At 35.4% G+C, this 19,502-nt stretch overlaps 1 protein-coding gene across 3 annotated transcripts in view; it reads right to left on the bottom strand.

Moving 5' to 3' along the window:
• Positions 1-9,668: 9,668 nt before the first annotated feature.
• LOC125920932 (T-cell receptor-associated transmembrane adapter 1) overlaps positions 9,669-19,502 on the bottom strand; it is a 40,295-nt gene continuing 30,461 nt past the window's right edge. For all 3 annotated transcript variants that reach the window (XM_049628145.1, XM_049628147.1, XM_049628146.1), the window contains 2 exons: positions 17,026-17,114; positions 9,669-11,815 (listed from right to left, as the gene is read on the bottom strand). In XM_049628145.1, the coding sequence (XP_049484102.1) occupies positions 11,534-11,815; positions 17,026-17,114 (371 nt within the window). In that variant the 3' untranslated portion in view covers positions 9,669-11,533. The remainder of the gene's footprint in view (positions 11,816-17,025; positions 17,115-19,502) is intronic.

The raw sequence follows: 19,502 nt of genomic DNA, 5'->3' as shown, positions 1-19,502 counted from the left end.
ATCCAGTTGCTGAATATAGTCTTCTGCACAAGTCCTTTATCCCCGTTCTTCTCAAACTTTTCTGATCATGTCTTATTGGGACAAATGAATGAGATTTGTTGAGGACAGATGAGACAGATCTGCGAGGGTGAAGGTCACTGCCAGCTATCCCAAGAATAGAGGCAATTAAGGTTTGGTCTGACTTGTAACCCTTTCACACTATAACAGTTTGCCACAGCACAGCAGCTTATAAGTTTTGCATTAGGTCAATGTCAACTATGTTTTCCAAATCTTCCAAATCCTTACTGATTCTTTTGTCTATTAATCTATAATTACAGAGAAAGTTTTGTGTAAGTCTATTATTTTTATACTTTCTCCTCGTAGTTCTATAAATTTTTGCTTTATATATGGTATTAGGTACATACAAATCAGAATTCTTACATATTTCTAGTAAATGTCAGCTTCATTAATTACAGTGACCCTTTTAATCTAGCATTGCTTTCTGTTTTCATGTCCATTTGACTAACATTGATATAACTATGCCAACTTTCTTGTACGTTATTTGCTTATTGTATTTTTTCATCTTCTTATTTTCAATTTTTGTATCCTTATGTTTTAGATATATTGCTGGTAGGCAGCATGGAGGTGGATTATTCCTCCATTTTCATAATATTTGTGAAATGTTGTTCCTGATAAGTTAGTAGACTCAGTATCTTGTTAAAACAAGAAAAATTGCAGTCATGTGCTGTAACTTCTAACATGCCAGTGATTCTTTTCTGATATGACATGATGATCTTCCAAGTATTTATGTTGTTTAGAAACACTGAGTTATCAGTTGTAATAATATTACCAGGTCAAGCAAGATAACCAATCAGAATTGCAAGTTTCTTTTGGTATTGTTACGGGGCCTGGCAACAATCTCTAGAGTCTTCAGAGTGTTACAGAACCTTTTCTGATACTTCCAAGGACAAATTTATATTAATAGAAAGAAGAGTACAAGTTGGTAACAGTTATGAATATTCACACAAGTCTCCTTATTACAAAGGAAACAAGATTGATATTCTTGTGAATGTTCTCAATTTAATACCTTATCAAATCAGACTATTTGAACATGTTTTATGATGCAGAAAGCTCTTTCTCTCTGTAGCTTCAGGAGAGGGGATATCTCTTTGTCTCTTTTAGACTTTTTTTTGTTAATTGTAAAGACTTCTACTCTTTTTAAGGTGAGGCTCTGTTAACTTCATTACTTACTCAGCATAGAAAGAAAAAACCAGGCCCAAGATCTCATTTTTATTTGTAGAAGTGGAATAAAGGATGAATAGGATTTTATTTATTAACAGTGAAAGAAGGTGCATATAGCATTATCCCCCCACATTCTGATTTTGCAAATGAGGAATGTGTTATTCCTCACTGAATGCAGTGAATGCAAGAATGGCAGAATGGACAAACAATGGTTTTTTCTTCTTAAGGTAATCAAAGTTTAAAACGTAGAGAGCAGTGGGCACTGCAGCACTCTTGGTGAGAAAGGCAAGTTTCACTGCCCACCAAAGTCCCCTACAACAAGAGACTGCAGACGGGTCTCTTGGTTAGGATCTAACTGTCCCATTCCTTTCCTCCAACCTGTAGCTGAGGTGAACTTGGCAGGCTACTTAATTTATATCTCGGTTGGAACCTTATCTTCCAGGGCCTGCTAGGTTGAATGAATTAGGTCAGACTAAAATCAACTGCCTAATTGAAAATACGGCAAGAGATGTTGTCCTTAACAATTTGATAGTGAGATTTAGAGAGTGAATGAAGTATAAATAACCAAGGGATTCATTGTTAGTTTCTTAAAAATAGGTTGTTTAATATTCACTTAAGATATCTCTAAGTCTTGCTGAATATTTTCTTTTAAGTGATCTCCTAAAGGCACCATTTTATTCTTTTGGTTGTGTTTCCTCTGAATTTGTGAATATAATAATTATAACTATGCAAATTTAGTTTCCAAACTCATATATAAAGTATTATAAATTTTAATGGAGGGGAATAAGTTTATGCATTCATAAGGAATTTCATTATTCACCTTCTTGAAAACTAGCTTTTACAAAACCTCTAAGAATATTCTGAGTGGTGGGCAGTAGATTTAGTCTGTAAGAAAATACTGTGGATCTCATTCTGCCAACCCCACCTCACCCCAAATGGCACCATCTTAACATTCCTTATTACCCTTTGGAAAAAGGTTAACTAAAAAAATGAAACCAAGGTATTTGTAAGAAAATTAGTTAAATTAGGTCCATGCACAAGTAACAGAAAACACAAATAACAATGGCTTAAATCAAACAGAAACTTCTCTCTCATGTGGTAGAAGCAGGAGATCCTTGGTCCAGGGTTGGAGTGTGTTTCACGTGTGAGGGAGTTAGGTTCTTCTTATCTTGTTTCTCTGCCATCCTCAGCCCATGGCTTCTTTCCTGTGATCTAATATGGCTGCATAAATTCAGCCTCCATATCTTTCTTCCAGCTAGAGGAAATGAGGGCCAAAGAAGGCCACATGGAGCTACGGGGGGAACATTGTTCCTGCAGCTATATATTCAGTGTCAATTGCATTAGACAAAGTTAAACAGGTAAGGAAGACTTTATTCGAGACTATAAGAGTAGAGAAGGGAAACTGAACTTTACTGAACTAAAAATGTGGAGAGATTTGAAAAGCTGGGTGGAGGTAATCTTAGGCCACTTATGTTTACTAATTGACCTTACCCAGAGGTAAAAGTAGACCTCCTGTCTTTATGACAGGAGGTAGTTTTACAAATCGGAGCAAGGTAACCACTGAAATCAGGCCTCTACTCTCCCATGGATACTGGGAATTTCTGGCCCTATCTTCCTTTAATGTTCACATTGCAAAGAGATGGTTCCCAGGTCCTTGAGAAAGAAAGACATTGGGTCATCAAACGCCCAAGAGGCTTTTAAAGAACTTGCATACATTTCAAAGGAGGCAGAGGAATAATCTGCAATTACAAGTGTTTTAAAGGAAATACTCTAAGAAAAGGGGGTTCAGGGGCCTATAGTGAGGAAGAAATCTGGCTAAAGTTTGTCAAGCCAAGCACATTTAAGGTGCCCTGGTGACCCAGTAAACTCAAGATTCTGTACTAAGGATGAATGGGAGAATGGACATTGGAGGACAACTCGCAATCTGCACCAGTTGGCTTCATAATTTTTTCTCTTTCAGTTATTTGAAGAAAGACTACAAAAACACAATCATATTTAATTCAAAATTAATCTTATTTGTGGAATTTCCTGTGCTATTATGATTTGTATGGCAAAGATTTTGTGGGTGTGGGAGACCCTTTCAGTGTTCTAAAAATTCTTTCTGTAAAGTTGACTTGGATTTGTAGTAAAACATTTGTTAAGTGACCTCCTCTTACATGAGCCACTCTCTCTTCCTTCTATCGACAGACTGACTTTTGACCACAGCATGAAAAATGCTCAGACCAGTAGACACTCTCTTATAACCTGCTGAATTTCTTCCAGCCTCAGCATGGTATGCTTTCCAGGAGTCAGTGGTGTTCCTCTCTAAAGTTGATTCTCCTAGCTATGCTTGTTATTGTAATTACATGAGATAATTAATTGTTATGTATCCTAATGAAATATGGAGGTGGATAGAGCATTTTCTATGATAATTAAGGTCAGGCTTTGTAAAGAATCAGTAAACATGATGGCTTAAAAATCACAGTCAATTTAGATGGTAGCAATACTTATAAAAGTCTTGGAAGAAAGACCAAAAATCTGGAGACATTCTGCACCTAGATTTCATCACAAATGTTTTAAAGTTTTATTCTGCTTTAAGGAAACTTAAACTGGGGTTATAGAGAGTGTTTAACAGTCAGTGAGATTTATACAAAAAAGATGGCATGAAATTCCCATCACAGACATACTCAAGCAAAAGCTTTGGCCCTATGTCAAAAGGCTAACCAAGAAAAGCTTATTACATTTGAAGTTAAAATGTTTATGGTACATTTTCATTATTCAGTACTTGGATCAATTTTAAAAATTAATCTACTAATTACTGTTTCAATCAATTGGTATGAAAACAGAATGAAATAAAAGCCCTACTAACTGTCATGTTTTATGATGGATACTGACATGTTAAGAGAAGTTGTCCATTGCGTCAGAGGTGGCCAAGGATATTACTGATTGAAACACTTACTCCCACTGGGTGTTATATGTAAGTAATGAATCACTAAATTTTACTCCTGAATCATTATACTATATGTTAACTAACTTGGATTTAAATAAAATTTAAAAAAATAATAGATTAAATAAATAAATAAGAAACACTCCATTTGCTTTTCATTTTGGATTCAACAACAAAGAATTCTCTAATTTTAAATGAGATAACTTTAACCCCCCACAGATAAAATTAGACAAAATTGAGCATAAAATTAGGTTTTAGCCTTAACGCTGATTTTTTTTTTAAGTTCTAAGTTTAGTCTTTTATGAGGTATGAGCGTGAACTTTGTATCTAATATCATCGAAGCAATGACTTCTATCTTTTAAGTCATTTAAAAGCAAGTGACATTAATAAAAATACTTTCCTGGAAAAACACTTTAATATGAACATTTTGTGGTAGATGTCTTAGTGTTTATTGAGAGCAACAGACTGTCATTTAAGTTGGCTTATATTTGGATTCATCCTGACCTAGAGAGGCTCTTTGTGTGTGAAAGCTACTGTCATTATTTTTCAACATTTTAAAGAAATATTTTTTTTAAATTTGTCTTAGTAATAGTTTTGACTTTAAGTTATAGAAACCCATTCACGGTCTTTTTATTTTAAATAATGGACACCTAGTCTATTTGAAGTAGAGATTATTATGACCAAATAGGTAAAGCATAAGGCCAACCCCAAAATAGGGCTCAAAATACTTAGAACCAACTGAAGAGATCAATAAGAGATCACTACTCTACAGAGCCAGCTTTGGACTTAGACCATCTGTTCAAATCTTGAATCTACAATTTATTTGTGTAGTATTAGTAAGTTAATCTTCATCAATCTCGGTTTTCCCATATGTAGCATTGAGATTTTAATAACATCAATCTTTTAGGGTTGTATGTGATTAAATTAAGTGCACTTATTAGCCCAGTGTATTTCACTTAGCAAATTTTTAATAAATATTAGTTGCTGTTATGAAGGTTATCTGGTTAGTCTGATTAGTTATGAAGTCTTAAACTTCACTCTTTAGCAATTATCATCTTGTGCTTACTCTTGGTTTCTGTCCTCTGTAATTATGCCCCATTTCTACCTTATGGCACCCTTATGGCTCTGCCTTCTGTGATCACTGTTCAATCTGTTGCATACTGATTGTTTCAGAAGATGAGTTAGCTGTCTTAATTCAGTTATCTGCCTTTGATCCAGGCAGCCATGATTTTGTAGGTAGTGGAAAGTAGTTTAGGGTGTTTTCCCACAGAACAGGTTAAAGGAACAACAAGCAGCATGAAGAGAGTACCTCTCTTGGCTTTGTATTCTTTCTTGTTCCCTTCTCTAAATTTTGATTTTTCCTGGTTTTAGTGTCTTAATATAAATTGTCTGTTCTGTTAATCAAGTGAAGACAAAACCTCAAAGGAGATTTAGAGCATATTTTAAAACTATTCACCCTACCTTTACTTTGTCAGAAATAAGCCCTTTGATACCAAAGGGAAATGAGTTATTGCTCTTTTTCTTGAGATTCGAATTAAACTTGTTCAAGCTTTAACATTCTCAGTGAAAATCTCAAGAGTTTGGAATTCATCTGTTTTCTAGTCACAAATTTTCTCTTTATTTCCATCTGTACATCTTTTTTTTTTTTTCAGTTGAAATGTGAAAGCTTATAATGAGACTCCCCTGGGATATAAGCCCTGAGAACTGCCACAGGTAAAACATATATGTTCCCTTAATAATTGCATAATGATCAGTAATTCATAACTTACTAATTAACATTTAAAAGACTACAGGTTAGGTTATAGAATACACTAAATCCCACTAAAAATATATTGTAGAATTACACTAAAGTGATATGAGGTACTTGGAGTTTTGCTTCTGGTCAAGATGAAATTACATCTTGATATTCCATGTAGATATTCCATGTAGATATTCCATTGATCGCCAGAACTTAGAAGATGAAGCTTCATGTCAAGAGAAGCCAAGAAGTGGCAATACTGGAGGTGAGAGAACTGTACACAGGGTTCTGAAAATATGCAGAGTCCCCTTTGAGTATTCAGCTGAATATGGATTAGTGCATGCATGTAAGGAAGCTACCAAAAGCCTGGGGGAAAGACCCACCTAAAAAAGATTAGAAAAAACAGTGCCCAGGGCTCATAAGAGACTGGGCAGAGTACCTATTTTCCATAGCCAGAGTTGAACACCTCAAAATTCCTGAGGGCCAGAGTAGCTTTTAATCTAAGTTAAAGTTAGTCTACTACTGAGGCAAGACCCTGCTCTGGTCCTATCTAACAAAGTTAGTTAGTTAGTTTAAAGTTTGTTTATTTATTTTGAGTTAGAGAAAGAAAGCAGGGGAAAGGTAGAGCGAGAAGGAGAGAGAATCTCAAGCAGGCTTTCCACTGTCAGCACAGAGCCCAACGTGGAACTCTACCTCACGAACTGTGAGATCACGACCTTAGCGGAAATCAATAGTCAGATGCTTAACCAACTGAGCCACCCAGATGCCCCCTGCCTAACAAAGTTCAAAAGCAAGACTCTAAAGGATCAGATTGTATCCAAGTAACATGACCACTTTCCAGAACAAAGCTCAAGAGTATATATGTGATTGTAAAATATGAATCTCCAAACAGAATAAAATTCAGAATATCTTCTCTCAGTAAAAAATCACTAGGAATTTTTAAAAGTAGGAAAATACAATCCATAATGAGGAAAATCAGTCTGTTGAAACTCAGAATGACAGAGATGATAGAATTAGTAGATAAAAACATTAAAACAGTTGTTATAGCTGCATTCAATACATACAAGAAGTGAGAAGAAAGATTAATCATGTTTGATAGAGATGTGAAAAATGAGAAAAAAAACCTCAAACTGAATTTACAGAGATAAAAACTAAATTGTCTGAGATTAAAAAATATCTATCTTAGATTACTAGCAGATAAACATTTTAGAAGCAAAGATTAATGACTTTGAAGACATAGCAAAAGAAACTATCCAAAATGAAACTCAGAGAAAAGACTGAAATAAACATATCAGTGAAATGTGGGATAATTTGCAAGTGATTGAAGAACTTGAAAATGGGTGGGTGAGAGGGCACAGAAAAAGTATTTAAAGAAATATTAGTCATTTTTGTCCACATTGGTAAAAACTATAATTACACAGATTCAAGATGCTAAGCAGTCTCCTACTACAAGACACATAAAAACAAACAAAAACTACTCAAAGGAATATTGTTTAAAACTAGTGATAAAGAAAATCTTAAAACAATCAGAGAAAATTAACAAATAACACAGGGACCAAGACAAATATGACACTAGATTATTTCTTTGGAAACAATGTAACTGAGAAAATAGTAAAGCAGTATCTTTAAATTACTGAGAGAAATATATAGCCAAACTAAACCTTAAAATTTTTTACCCAGAGAAAATAGCTCTCAAAAATGAAGGCAAAAAGAGACTTTTTCTGATACATAAAAGCTGGAAGAATTCATCACCAGCAGACCTGTTCTAAAAAAAAAAAAAAAAAAAGTTTAAGAAAGTCCTTTTAGCACAAGAATGATGGTATTAGATAGAAGCCTGGCTCTACAAAAGTATTGAAGTGTTCTGGAAATATTAACTACCGAGATAACCATGAAGGCGCTTATTATTGCTACTTAAATCTCTGAAAATAAGAATTGACTTTATTAAAGGACATAGCAAGGAGAATTCCTTATTAAAGGAAAAATTAATAACAATGTATAAAATAAATAAAACCCAGAGCACAAAAGCCAGAAGGGCAGAAATGGAAGTACACTGTTTTAAGGTTCTTATACTATACCAAAGTAGTAGTATATCATTTAAGTGTAGACTGTGATAGGTTAAAGATGTTTATTATAAACTCTAAGCAACCGCTAAAATAACACAGCACACTTATAACTACTAATCCAACAATAAAGATAAAAAAGAGTCATAAAATATACAAATGTATAGTTGGCTCTTGAACAACATGGGTTTGAACTACATGGTTTGTTTATATGCAGATTTTTTAAAAAATATAAATACAGTATAGTCCTGTAAATGTATTTTCTTTTACTTGTGATTTTCTTAATAATATTTTATTTTTCATACATACTTTGTCATAAGAATACAGTATATAATACATATAACATACAAACTAATGTGTTAATCAACTGTTTATGTTTATTGGTAAGGCTTTTGGTCAACGGGAGGCTATTAGTAGTTAAGTTTTTGGAAGGGGGTCAAAAGTTATATGTGGGTTTTTTTTTTACTATTGAGGAGGTCGTATTCCTAACCCCTGTATTGTTTAAATGTCAACTGTAATATAGAAGAAGTCACAAAAAGAGGAAAAAGATGAATGAAGAATAGATGAGACAAATAGAAAACAGATAATCAAGACTGTTGCTTTGAACCTAACCATACCAGTAACTGCATTAAATGAGAATGGTCTAAATACCCCCATTAAATGGCAGAGATTTTCAGATTGGATTAAAAAAGCAAACAAACTACATGCTGCCTATAAAAATGAATTTTAAATATAGAGGACATAGAAAGCTTGAAAAGCTCTATCAACCAAATTAATCTAATTGGCATTTAGAGAACATTCTATCCAACAAAAATAGACTATGCACTCTTTTCAAGTGCATATCATCATTTACCAAGATAGACTATATTCTGAGCATTAAAGAAAAGCTCAATAAACTTAAAAGGATTCAAGTCATATGTTTTCTTACTACGATGGAGTTAAATTAGAAATCCATAAGAAAGAGATCTGGAAACTCTTCAAATACTTGGAAACTAAATAACACACTTCTAAATAACCTATGGATCACAGAAGAAATCAAAGGGAAAGTAGAAATATTTGAAATGAATAAAAATAAAAACACAATATATCAAAATTTATGGGAAATTTATGAAACTAAATGCCTATTCTAGACAAGAAGAAAGTCTCATTACTGAGCTCAGCTTCCACCTTGAAAAGCTAAAAAAAGAACAAATGAAACCCAATAAACAGAAGAAATAATATAATACAGATCAGAGGACCCACCAATGAAACACAAAATATAAAAACAATGGAAAAATTATGTCAACAGTAACTGGTTCTTTGAGGAAATCAATAAAATTGATAAATCTCTAACTGGAGAGATAAGAGGAAAAAAAGAAGCAAATTCCTAGTATCAAAGAGAGGTTAAATCACTAGATTTAAGATATTAAAAGGATAATATGGGAATATTTTGATCAACTTTATGCCGTAAATTTAACAACTTAGATGAGAGGGACACATTCCTCAAAAGACACAAATTACCACATTCACTCAACAGGAAATAGATAAACTTGAATAATCTTTTATCTATTAGGGAATTTGAATTCATAGCTAAAAACCTTCCAAATTATCAGTCATCAAGTATATTTGATGCATAAAACTCAAAATAGAGTGGAATGCAAATGATATAAACTAGAGGCAAAAAATTCAAATATGTTTAGGGGTTAAGTGAATAATGTAGGTGAATGATGTAGGAAAAACTAACTGCCAAAATACAATCAAACTTTATTTTTACTGAACCATGCTATGTACAGAAATGTAACATAAACATATACAATAACAAAGATTTTATTTTATTTTGAAAATTAAATTTAAAGTCAATATATCATTGTTAATTATCATTTCCTATGTTTCTGTGGTTCTCTAAAGTCAGAAACCTGATTCTTTTTTCTTTTGTCCTTAGACACTAATATTTTTTGGATTTTTTATGGCATTATGGACAACTTTCAAATATTTTACTTTGGCATTGGCATTTAGTTTTTTACCAGTTCATAATAGGAATAGTTATTGACAGAAGCTGTTACTTCCAAATATGGATAGAATTCTTATACAACATGCTCTTCCTTCCTCTCTCTTTACATTGGCGGCTCCTCATTGTTCAGTTCTCAGAATTAAAACATTCTCTTCAGAGATGCTCTCTCTCTATTATCATTTCTCATTCTTCTATTTTCTTAATAATATTTGTTTTTTACTAGTAGCTATACTTTGTTAAGCTGATACTCATCTTTCCTACTCATCTGTAAGTTCCATGGAGGCAGGGTCTCTGTTTCTCTCATTGTACACCAATGTCTAACTTGGTACCTATACACCAGTAGGAGCCCAATAGAATTGAAGAAAGAATGAATAAAATCCATGAAGATCCATGAAGCTCTGGTCAGAGGGCAGGACTGACAGCTCATATGTACACTTTTCTTGGTCAGTGATGATTTGAAACCCAGTTAAACTCCTATTCCAAATGGAGAAAGATAACAGAAAGTTTTTTAAATAACTTTTTGGAGGGCCTTACAGGAATTTAAATTGGACACATACTTTGAACAAACTCTTGACCTTTTAGAAGTATGTTCTATGGAGACTCACTATGCATACCTTTTAGAGCAGCAATTCCTTTTCTAGGCATGTAGCCTCAAGACGAAGTCAGATAAGTACTTAAACACGTGTGGAGATGCATTCTCATTACAATAATTATATGTAAAAATGAAAAACAGAACTCGGAAAATAGCTGAATACACTTTCAAATTATTTAAATAAATTCTAATGTCATCAGTGAATTGCTATGCAGGCATTAAAATTATAATATGTAACTGTATTTAGTTATAGTTTAAAAAAAACAAGAAAAATAAACCCCCAATATATTAAGTGAAAAAAGTTTAAATAATATGTATAAAATAATCACTCCCTTTTTTGGTATAAAAGAAAGAACAAAACAATGGATGTATGCACATAGGCATGTCCAGAAAAATTTCTAGAAGGGGATATAGAAAGTTGCTCATAGTGATTATCTCTGGCTAGTGAAATATCTAAATTCTTTGTTATAGTTGTTTATTGTTATAAGGGACATGCATTAAATTTATAATAATTTTTAAAAGTAATAAAGGTAGTTCCTCTGGGGAAAATACTTTTTAAGAAGATTCTTCTACTTCTATTAGGAATATATTTGATGTCCCATGGCTTTCAATCAGAAATTTCTTTCAATTAAGGGGTATTTCATATTGATGAGACAGTAAAAATGCCTTTTAAAAAGTGACTTTTACTTTTCTTTCAACATGTTCTAGAATATACTTATGCTTAAATTTTTTTTTTTTTTAATTTTGTTTCACTGAGTATTAAGCATTGTTGGTGAAATTGTGACTTTGTTATTAGGTTCAGTTGGCGAACTTGATTTTGTTTTACATTTTACTACTTAGGCATTTGTTAAGCCAATTCAAATAACTAATTTTCATGGCACTACATTTGGTGTGCATGAACATAAGCTGTGGATAAGAGGTAAGCCACCATCCGACTAGCAAATGATTTAGATTGTCACCCTCCCAAATCATGTTATTTTCTTTAACATTTCCAGTAAGAGCCAGATTACTGAGCTATATCATAGTCCAGCGAGTTTATAGGTTCTCTCTTTGCACGAATCAATCCAAATAGTCTGATGGGGTCATCATGAACATTTTCCTCTACTTCCTGGCTCTCAAATGGGAAGTTGTCTACTGAAGTGGTGTTAGAAAGGACGGCATCTGCAGCACATAACTGGGTTTCCTCGTCCTTGTGTGACAGATCAGTCTTCTGTTTCTTGGGCTTTCTGCGCTTCCCCTCAGAGTTGTGATCCACGAAGGAATAGAATACCTGTGCTTCCTCGGTTGTCTAAAAAGAAAGGCATGTTAATTTTTTATTGTTAGCTCATTCTTTAACTTTGATGACTTCTGGGGATTTCTAAGGTCTATGAAAAACAAGCAGCTTGTTTTCTGGGCTCTGGCTACCTTGTTTTGCCAAATTTGGCAGTTAGGATGAAAACAAAAAACAATAGTCAACTCAAGCCTCAAGACTTTTGAGATGAGATTTTTGTATGTATATTTTTATTTCTTTCTTATACACAAAATAGACATGAACATTTTAGATGGACCTTTATGTGCATCTCCCCCTGCCTTTACCTTATGTAGCTCTTGCTCTGTGTTGCTTTTACCAAGTGACAATACTCTAATTTGTTAAACCGAGCATGATAGGAAGGAATTTAATGAATCTCAAAATGTACTTTACCCATGTTTAATAACTGGTCATTTGACGGTACCCATAAAAGTCCCCAATTTTTCTACTTTTGAGATTCAGGAGTATAAAGATTCAGAAGTATAAAGATAAGAGTATCCATTTATGTGAGTGGCGTCTGGCAAGAATTACATTTTCCAACTTCCCCCTTTTATTTCCTCTTTGCCTGCCTTTCCCCAGATTTCCTTTGAGCTCATTTTAAGTTGTCCTTGGAGTATTCATTTGCATCCAAGAGGTCCTCTCTGGCCTAGACCTGGGTCAATACTAGAATAAGAAGGACAGAAGACTGCAGAAACTTGGGGGAACAAACAGGCTGAAGGCAAAACCTTGAATTTGGTGTTGGAAGGCCTAGGCTTGAATCCCTGCTCTATAACATACTGATCATGAGACTTTGGGCAGTTTTAAAAAACTATTTGAGCCTCAATTTTCTTGCTTATAAATTGAGAGTACCTATCTTACAGGGTTAGGAATAGAGATAATATATATGGAAGCTATAATCACTGTCCAAAGATAAATTGGGGGATTATAGTTATTCGAAGTTGTAGGCTAAAACTGCAGGACAGCCATTGAGTAAACCACAAATTTCTGTATTAAGGATTCACCTTTAAGAGTAGGCCAAAGTTATATCAATTTGTGGGGCATGGAGTAAGGAAGCGACACTCAGATTAACAGACCTTTGAATGTATCGGTAAGCATGTCCCTGTTGCACCCATTTTCATGCTAAGAATTATATGTTTTATCTTTGTTACCAGGTGGAAGAGATGGTTCTCTTTGCAACCTCTCTAGTATCTTTGACTTTTTATTCCTAAAATAGTAATTCCTGGGAAATTGCAATGACTGCCTCACTGGTATCCTGGTTCTAGTCTCTTCCCTTTGCCAGTTAGCCTGTGTGCTATCTTCAGATTGTCTTCTTCAGGTGCAACTTTCGTATTTTTCCCATTCTGTCTCCAAAATTTTAGCCTATAAAATCTGAATTTCATATTCTGACATTCAAGGTCTTCCATGTTTGTACTTCACCTTTTCATTTTGATTCTCACTACCTGCCCCCTCCCCAAAAGTGTATTCCAGGGAAAGTGAACAATTTACTGCTTTCTGCACACACCCTGTACTTCTACTTCCTTTGCCTTTGCCCAAACAGAGAAGGAGACATCAGTGATGTTCAAAAATAACTAGAAGGCACTCAGTGATACAAAGGGATGGATATCTTTTTTGTCTGTCCAGCCCTTTGTTCTATCATTTTTCTTTGATAAATTCCCCATTGTCCTTTGGGAAACTCTTTTCCTCTGTCTGGTCTGAGAAAGGCTGTCAATTACAGTGCTGTACCCCACTCCTAGTGCAAGACTAAGCATGTGACCCAGGCTGGAACCAATCATACCACAGGAAGTTGGCAACAGAAGTTGGTCCAAGAATGGACATGTGATTTAAGCAGAGCTAATTATATGGCATCTTTGGGATTTATGTACAGATGTAGGAACAGAAAATGTGGTTTTTTTCCTTGAGACTGGGAGGAAGAAAATCTGGATTTCCCCATGGCTTGCCCAGTCCATGGAAGAGTCCACTGGTAATAGAAGAGAAGGAAGTCATTAACCAAGAGAAGCAGGGAAGAGAAATGGAGAGAGTCCTCATATTCAGTCATCTCAAAAACAAAATACACCCTACATGTCCCAGTTACATGAGGCAGTTATTTCCCTTTTATGCTAAAGTCATTTGAATCTGGTTTCTGTACTTTTAACTGAAAGCATTCCAAATAATGTATGTCCGGTCAACAGTTGGTCAACTTTATCAAGCGCTACAGAATTCAGAAAATGGGAGTCCCAAGAAAGGATCACAGATTGTACATGAAGAGTCACATCTGGGGGTGCCTGGTTGGCTCAGTTGGTTAAGCATCTGACTCTTGATTTCGGTTCAGGTCATAATATCGCGGTTCATGAGTTTGTGAGTTTGAGCCCCACATTGGGCTCTGTGTTGACAAGGTGGAGCCTTCTTGGGATTCTGTCTCCCTCTTTCTCTGTTCCTCCCCCACTTGTGCTCTCTCTCTGTCTCTAAGTAAATAAATAAACTTTAAAAAAATTAAAAATGATTCACTTGACTTCTAGAGTGTGGTTTCAGGTGAGCGGATAGGTGGGAATTATATAGCCAGGAGTAAAAGAATGTGTATCTATAGACACAGCAGAGGAGAGTAAGAATCAGTTTAGGGATTATAGAGAAACACAGGTTGATAGCAAATTTTGTTGGTTTGTTTGTTTTGTTTTTAAATATTGGGGTGATTTGTGCATATTAGTAGGTAAATAATAATGATCCTTTAAAGAAAAAATGGAAAATGGAGACAAATTAAATAATTGAAGATGCAAGATCTTGAAAGGAGAAATGGTCATGAGCATAAATAAGGTATTGGCTTTGGAAAGGAAAGTAGGTACTTCTGACATAGGAGGGAAAGGCAACATCAGTGGGAAACTGTGACATGAAGAGAAGAGGCGCAAGCTCACACTGTGGTCCTCAATGTGTTTTAGGATATGGGAACTGTGTGGACTCTTTTTACTATTAGGTTTCCTGATGATCTCTTCCTAGTTAATGGTAGACTTGGGTATTAAAATTACAACTTCTGAACTGTATACATCATTTTAAAGGGCGAGGAGCTTGTTTCTTTTTCCAACAGACACTTTATCCGTAACGCTTTCTGCATAGTATTGTAGGCTCCTTATGCTTTTGTAATTGAACAAAGTTAACAAAGCAAGTATTGTTGTAGCAAATTGGGTAATGGTTTTGATGATAATGATCATTCTAATAAAATAGAATTGAGCAAATATAAAGAAATTATATTTAATTTGTGAAACCAAATTTATGAGAAGGGCATAATAGAATAAAGGCTAACCTCTTTAGAACTGTCTTTAAATATATCATTTACAAAATAGCAGACTGTTAAAGGCATTTTAAACTTGCCACAATTTCCACTTGAGTAAAAGCCAGATGAGGCACAATTCATATGTACTAAATAGCAACTTTTATTAAGAATTTTCTGTTCTTTGGGGGCACCTGGGTGGCTCTGTCAGTTGAGCCATCATTAATGATCTCCCATTTAATGGGATCAGGCTTCACATCAGGCTCCATGCTGACAGAGGGGAGGCTGTTTGGGATTCTCCCTATCCCTCTCTCTGCCCCTCCCCTGCTCATGCATACACACATTCTTCCTCTCCCAAAATAAATACACTTAAAAAAGAATTTTTAGTTCTTTTATAGTTATGGTGCTTTGAATCTCTACATTTATGATGGTGTGGTTATATTTTAACCTTTGAGAGATTTTCTTTTTATTATGGATTTAGCAGATCCTATTATAACATGAAGTTTTTTTTTAAGTTTATTTATTTTGAGTGAGACAGAAAGCATGAGTTGGGGAGGGGCAGAGAGAGAGGGAGAGAGAGAGAATTCCAAGCAGGCTCTGCACCGTCAGCGTAGCGCCTGACTTGGGGCTCGAACTCACAACTGTGAGATCGTGACCTGAGCCAAAATCAAGAGTCAGGTGCTTAACCAATTGAGCCACCCAGGTACCCCAATATGCACTTCTTCCTACCTTTTATTAAAAAAAAATTTACCCTTAATTTAGCATCGGGTAACAGGTTTTGCATCAGAAGATGATTTCACATTTTGCTTAAACCTTACCACATCTTGGTTTCTTAAAAACTCCAAGAATTCTGATTTCTTAACTAATTCATAAAAGGAAAAAGAGAAAAACTCTGTATTAATGGGAGGTTTACAAGATATGACCCATCTTAAGGAGGAGAATACATTCTGTTATACAGGACTAAGTTTAGATCCTCTTTGTATGTAGTATCTGAGCACTTTAGAACATGTTTTTCATCCTTCTCACGCCTCTGTCAAATGGGAGAAATAATGCTGCTTCCCTCATAAGACCAAGAAGATAATGCATGTAAAGCACATATGATAAGGTCTGACACATAATAGCTGCATTGGAAGTGCTGGGCCTATGACAATTTCTAGAGAGTAGCAAGAGAGCACAAAATTGAAGAGAGAAAATCTGGGAGGAAAAAGAACTCTTTTAACTGAAATTTATGACATGTCAACAGCATGTAGACTAAGAATTGTGAATGGCTTTTGATGAAGTCAGTGCTATGTCTGAGGAGGTTGAACTGATTGTGGTACAAAAGGGAAAAACTATCCATTTCTTCTTGGGTTTTCATATGTTCCTGCTTACACTTTGTCCTGCCTAACCCTATACAAGCTATGTGAAAATCTCTTGCCATTAGCCCACGCCCATAGAAAATATACCAAAATTTATACTCATTTGCCTTATAAAATAGAAGTATGGCCTTTTATATCCAGCTCATTTATCTTTTAAGTAAAGCCCTCTCTCTTTCTCTCTCCCTCCGTCCTCCCGCCTCTCTCTCCCTATCCCCTCCTCTTCTCCCCTTGCCCCCATAAATTCCTGACATCTAGGTCTTTTGAGCATTATATATGTGCCAACTTTTGTATTTATCTTTGTGATGCACATAATTTTTTTTCAACCTGAAAGAAAAAGCTTCATTGACTAAGAAGAGAACCACTTTTCCTTTCAATCTATTGCCTTTGTAATGGTACACAATTCTGACTTTTCAAGTGTGTTTCCGAGCACTGTTTGCTTTGCCTTTGAGGTTCCCTTTAGAGCTCAGGTCCCAGAATTTGACGTTGATTCAGCCTGTAAAATCTTGGGCTGCTTCAGGTGTGAATCAGCATGTGCTGCTTTTGTGTTCTTGAAACATGTAGCTGTGCTGTGATCTAGGCTGAGCTTGATCCATAATACAGAAAACAAAGCTCACCTGTGCAGGTGCAGTGGCTTTTTGCAGTTCATTTGCAGATCTCTCAGGTCGTGCTTTCATTTGTTCATAACAATTTTCATCCACTGGTTCTGATGAGTTGAAAAGATCATGATTTACAGTGGAAAAATGAAAAATGCTGGTGCCAATAAAAATACACAACCCAAACATCATATAGCTGTAAATGTGAAACCCCCAAGAGTCATTTGATTTGTCATTTTTTGGAGATGCAAAAAAATAAGGAAGCACAAACCATTTTATGCTTCAGAATGTGGAGAAGTCTTTTGCCCTGCAGCATTACCAATAAGACAAAAGAAGGTCACTTAGGATAAGGACTAGATCATATTAATTTATGCCATTTCAGGACATGACAGGCTCAACTTAAACTACCATTTAGATGTTAGAGATCCCATGTGTTCTATTTAGCCATGATTGCAAATGGTGCACGGTGGTGGCACAGTATAGTACACATGCACTGATGATTGAAATTTGGCAATTCTTTCCATAAGTGAGAAGTTTTACTTAAAGGCATTTTATTTATTTTTTATTTTTTTTAAGTTTATTTATTTTGGAGTGGTGGGGCAGAGAGGAAGAGAGAGAGAGAGAATCTCAAGCAGGCACTACACTGTCAGTGCAGAGCATGACACGAGGCTCAAACTCAGGAGCTGTGAAATTATGACCTGAGTCAAAGTCGGATGCTTAATGGACTGAGCCACCCAGGCACCCCATACTCAGAATCATTTTAAAACCTATGTCCTATTTTTTTATGTTTTTTTTAATTCTTATTTAATTTATTTTTTCAACTTTTTAAAAAATGTTTATTTATTTTTTGAGAGAGGGAGAGAGAGAGTGAGAGAGAGAGAGAGAGAGAGAGAGCAGGGGAGGGGCAGAGAGAGAGGGAGACAGAATCCCAGGCAGGCTCTGTGCTGACAGCACAGAGCCTGACGTGGGGCTTGAACCCATAAACCATGAGATCATGACCTGAGCCGAAACCAAGAGTTGGACGCTTAACCAACTGAGCCACCCAGGCACCCCTTTAATTTATTTTTTTAATTTATATCCAAGTTAGTTAGCATCTAGCGCAACAATGATTTCAGGAGTAGATTCTTTAATGCCCCTTAGCCCATCCCCCCTCCCACAACCCCTCTAGTAACCCCGTTTGTTCTCCATATTTAAGAGTCTCTTATGTTTTTGTCCCTCTCCATGTTTTTATATTATTCTTGCTTCCCTTATGCTCATCTGTTTTGTATCTTAAAGTCTTCATATGAGTGCAGTCATATGATATTTGTCTTTCTCTGACTAATTTCACTTAGCATAATACCCTCCAGTTCCATCCACGTAGTTGCAAACGGCAAGATTTCATTCTTTTTGATTGCCGAGTAATACTCCACTGTATATATACATACACCACGTCTTTATCCATTCATCCATTGATGGACATTTGGGCTCTTTCCTTACTTTGGCTATTGTTGATAGTGCTGCTATAAACGTTGGGGTGCATGTGCCCCTTCGAAATCTATGTCCTATTTTTGAAAAAGAATGTTTAGATTATGACTTTTGTCCCATATATCAGTGACAGTTCAGCCAGGCTGTTTTGAGGGTATGGAACTATGAAATGCTGGTCCTAAGTACTTAGAGCTTTTGTGCAACAGCCAGCAGACCTGTGCTCATTTCATCCTGTAGGGACATGCATAATAAATTATCCATCCCTTTCTTTCCCCCCAGACAGGCCTATATGAAAGGGAAAAGAAAGAGAGAAAGAGTGACTTGTAGGATGGCCTGTCAACTGACAGAAATGTGGATTGCACCACTTTGATCCCACATAAAGAAAGATACATTTACTAATATAATGCAAGTTATCTTATAATCATTCAACCATTTCTGAAAAGTAACACAGAGGAGTGATGTTTCTCAAAGAATGGTCCATGGAAAACATGCATGACAATCACCTGGAGATTTGTCAACTAGCAAATTCCTAAACCATATTCTGGCCCTACTAAATCAGAGCCTGTGGGGTGGCACCTGTGTTCCCTTAGATACAGAAATTGCAGATATGGTGGGTTTTGCACCACGAGAGTACGTAAGAATTGAAACCTCAGATATTATAGGTGGGTACCACGATTCTGCAAGGTGAAACAGGAGGGCAAATTATAAGATAGTCCTAAAAAGTAGTTTTGATTTCTCAGAGTATAGAGACTAGAAGACACTTTACAAAGAAGGGAAAGACAAAGATTAAATAATATTTTGAAGCCTTTAATAGTCTCACATTCCTAACTTTAGGAGAATTGCATGGTGTTTTGATACACAGAGATTCAGAGAGTTTAGTCCATTCCTGGAAATCTCTGTTAACCCCTAACTTTCCTATCAGGAATTAAGTGAAGGACTTGTAGGGCCAGGATGGCGTTAAATACTAGCATTTACCCTTATGGCTTCTCTAATCAGAGCTCTGGGATCAGATCATTGTTATCTGTTTTAAGGAG

The sequence above is a fragment of the Panthera uncia genome, chromosome C2, assembly GCF_023721935.1.
Source record: "Panthera uncia isolate 11264 chromosome C2, Puncia_PCG_1.0, whole genome shotgun sequence".
Lineage (NCBI taxonomy): Eukaryota > Metazoa > Chordata > Mammalia > Carnivora > Felidae > Panthera > Panthera uncia.
The sequence above is the reverse complement of the archived record's forward strand: the minus strand, read 5'-3'. Positions and strand labels throughout refer to the sequence as shown.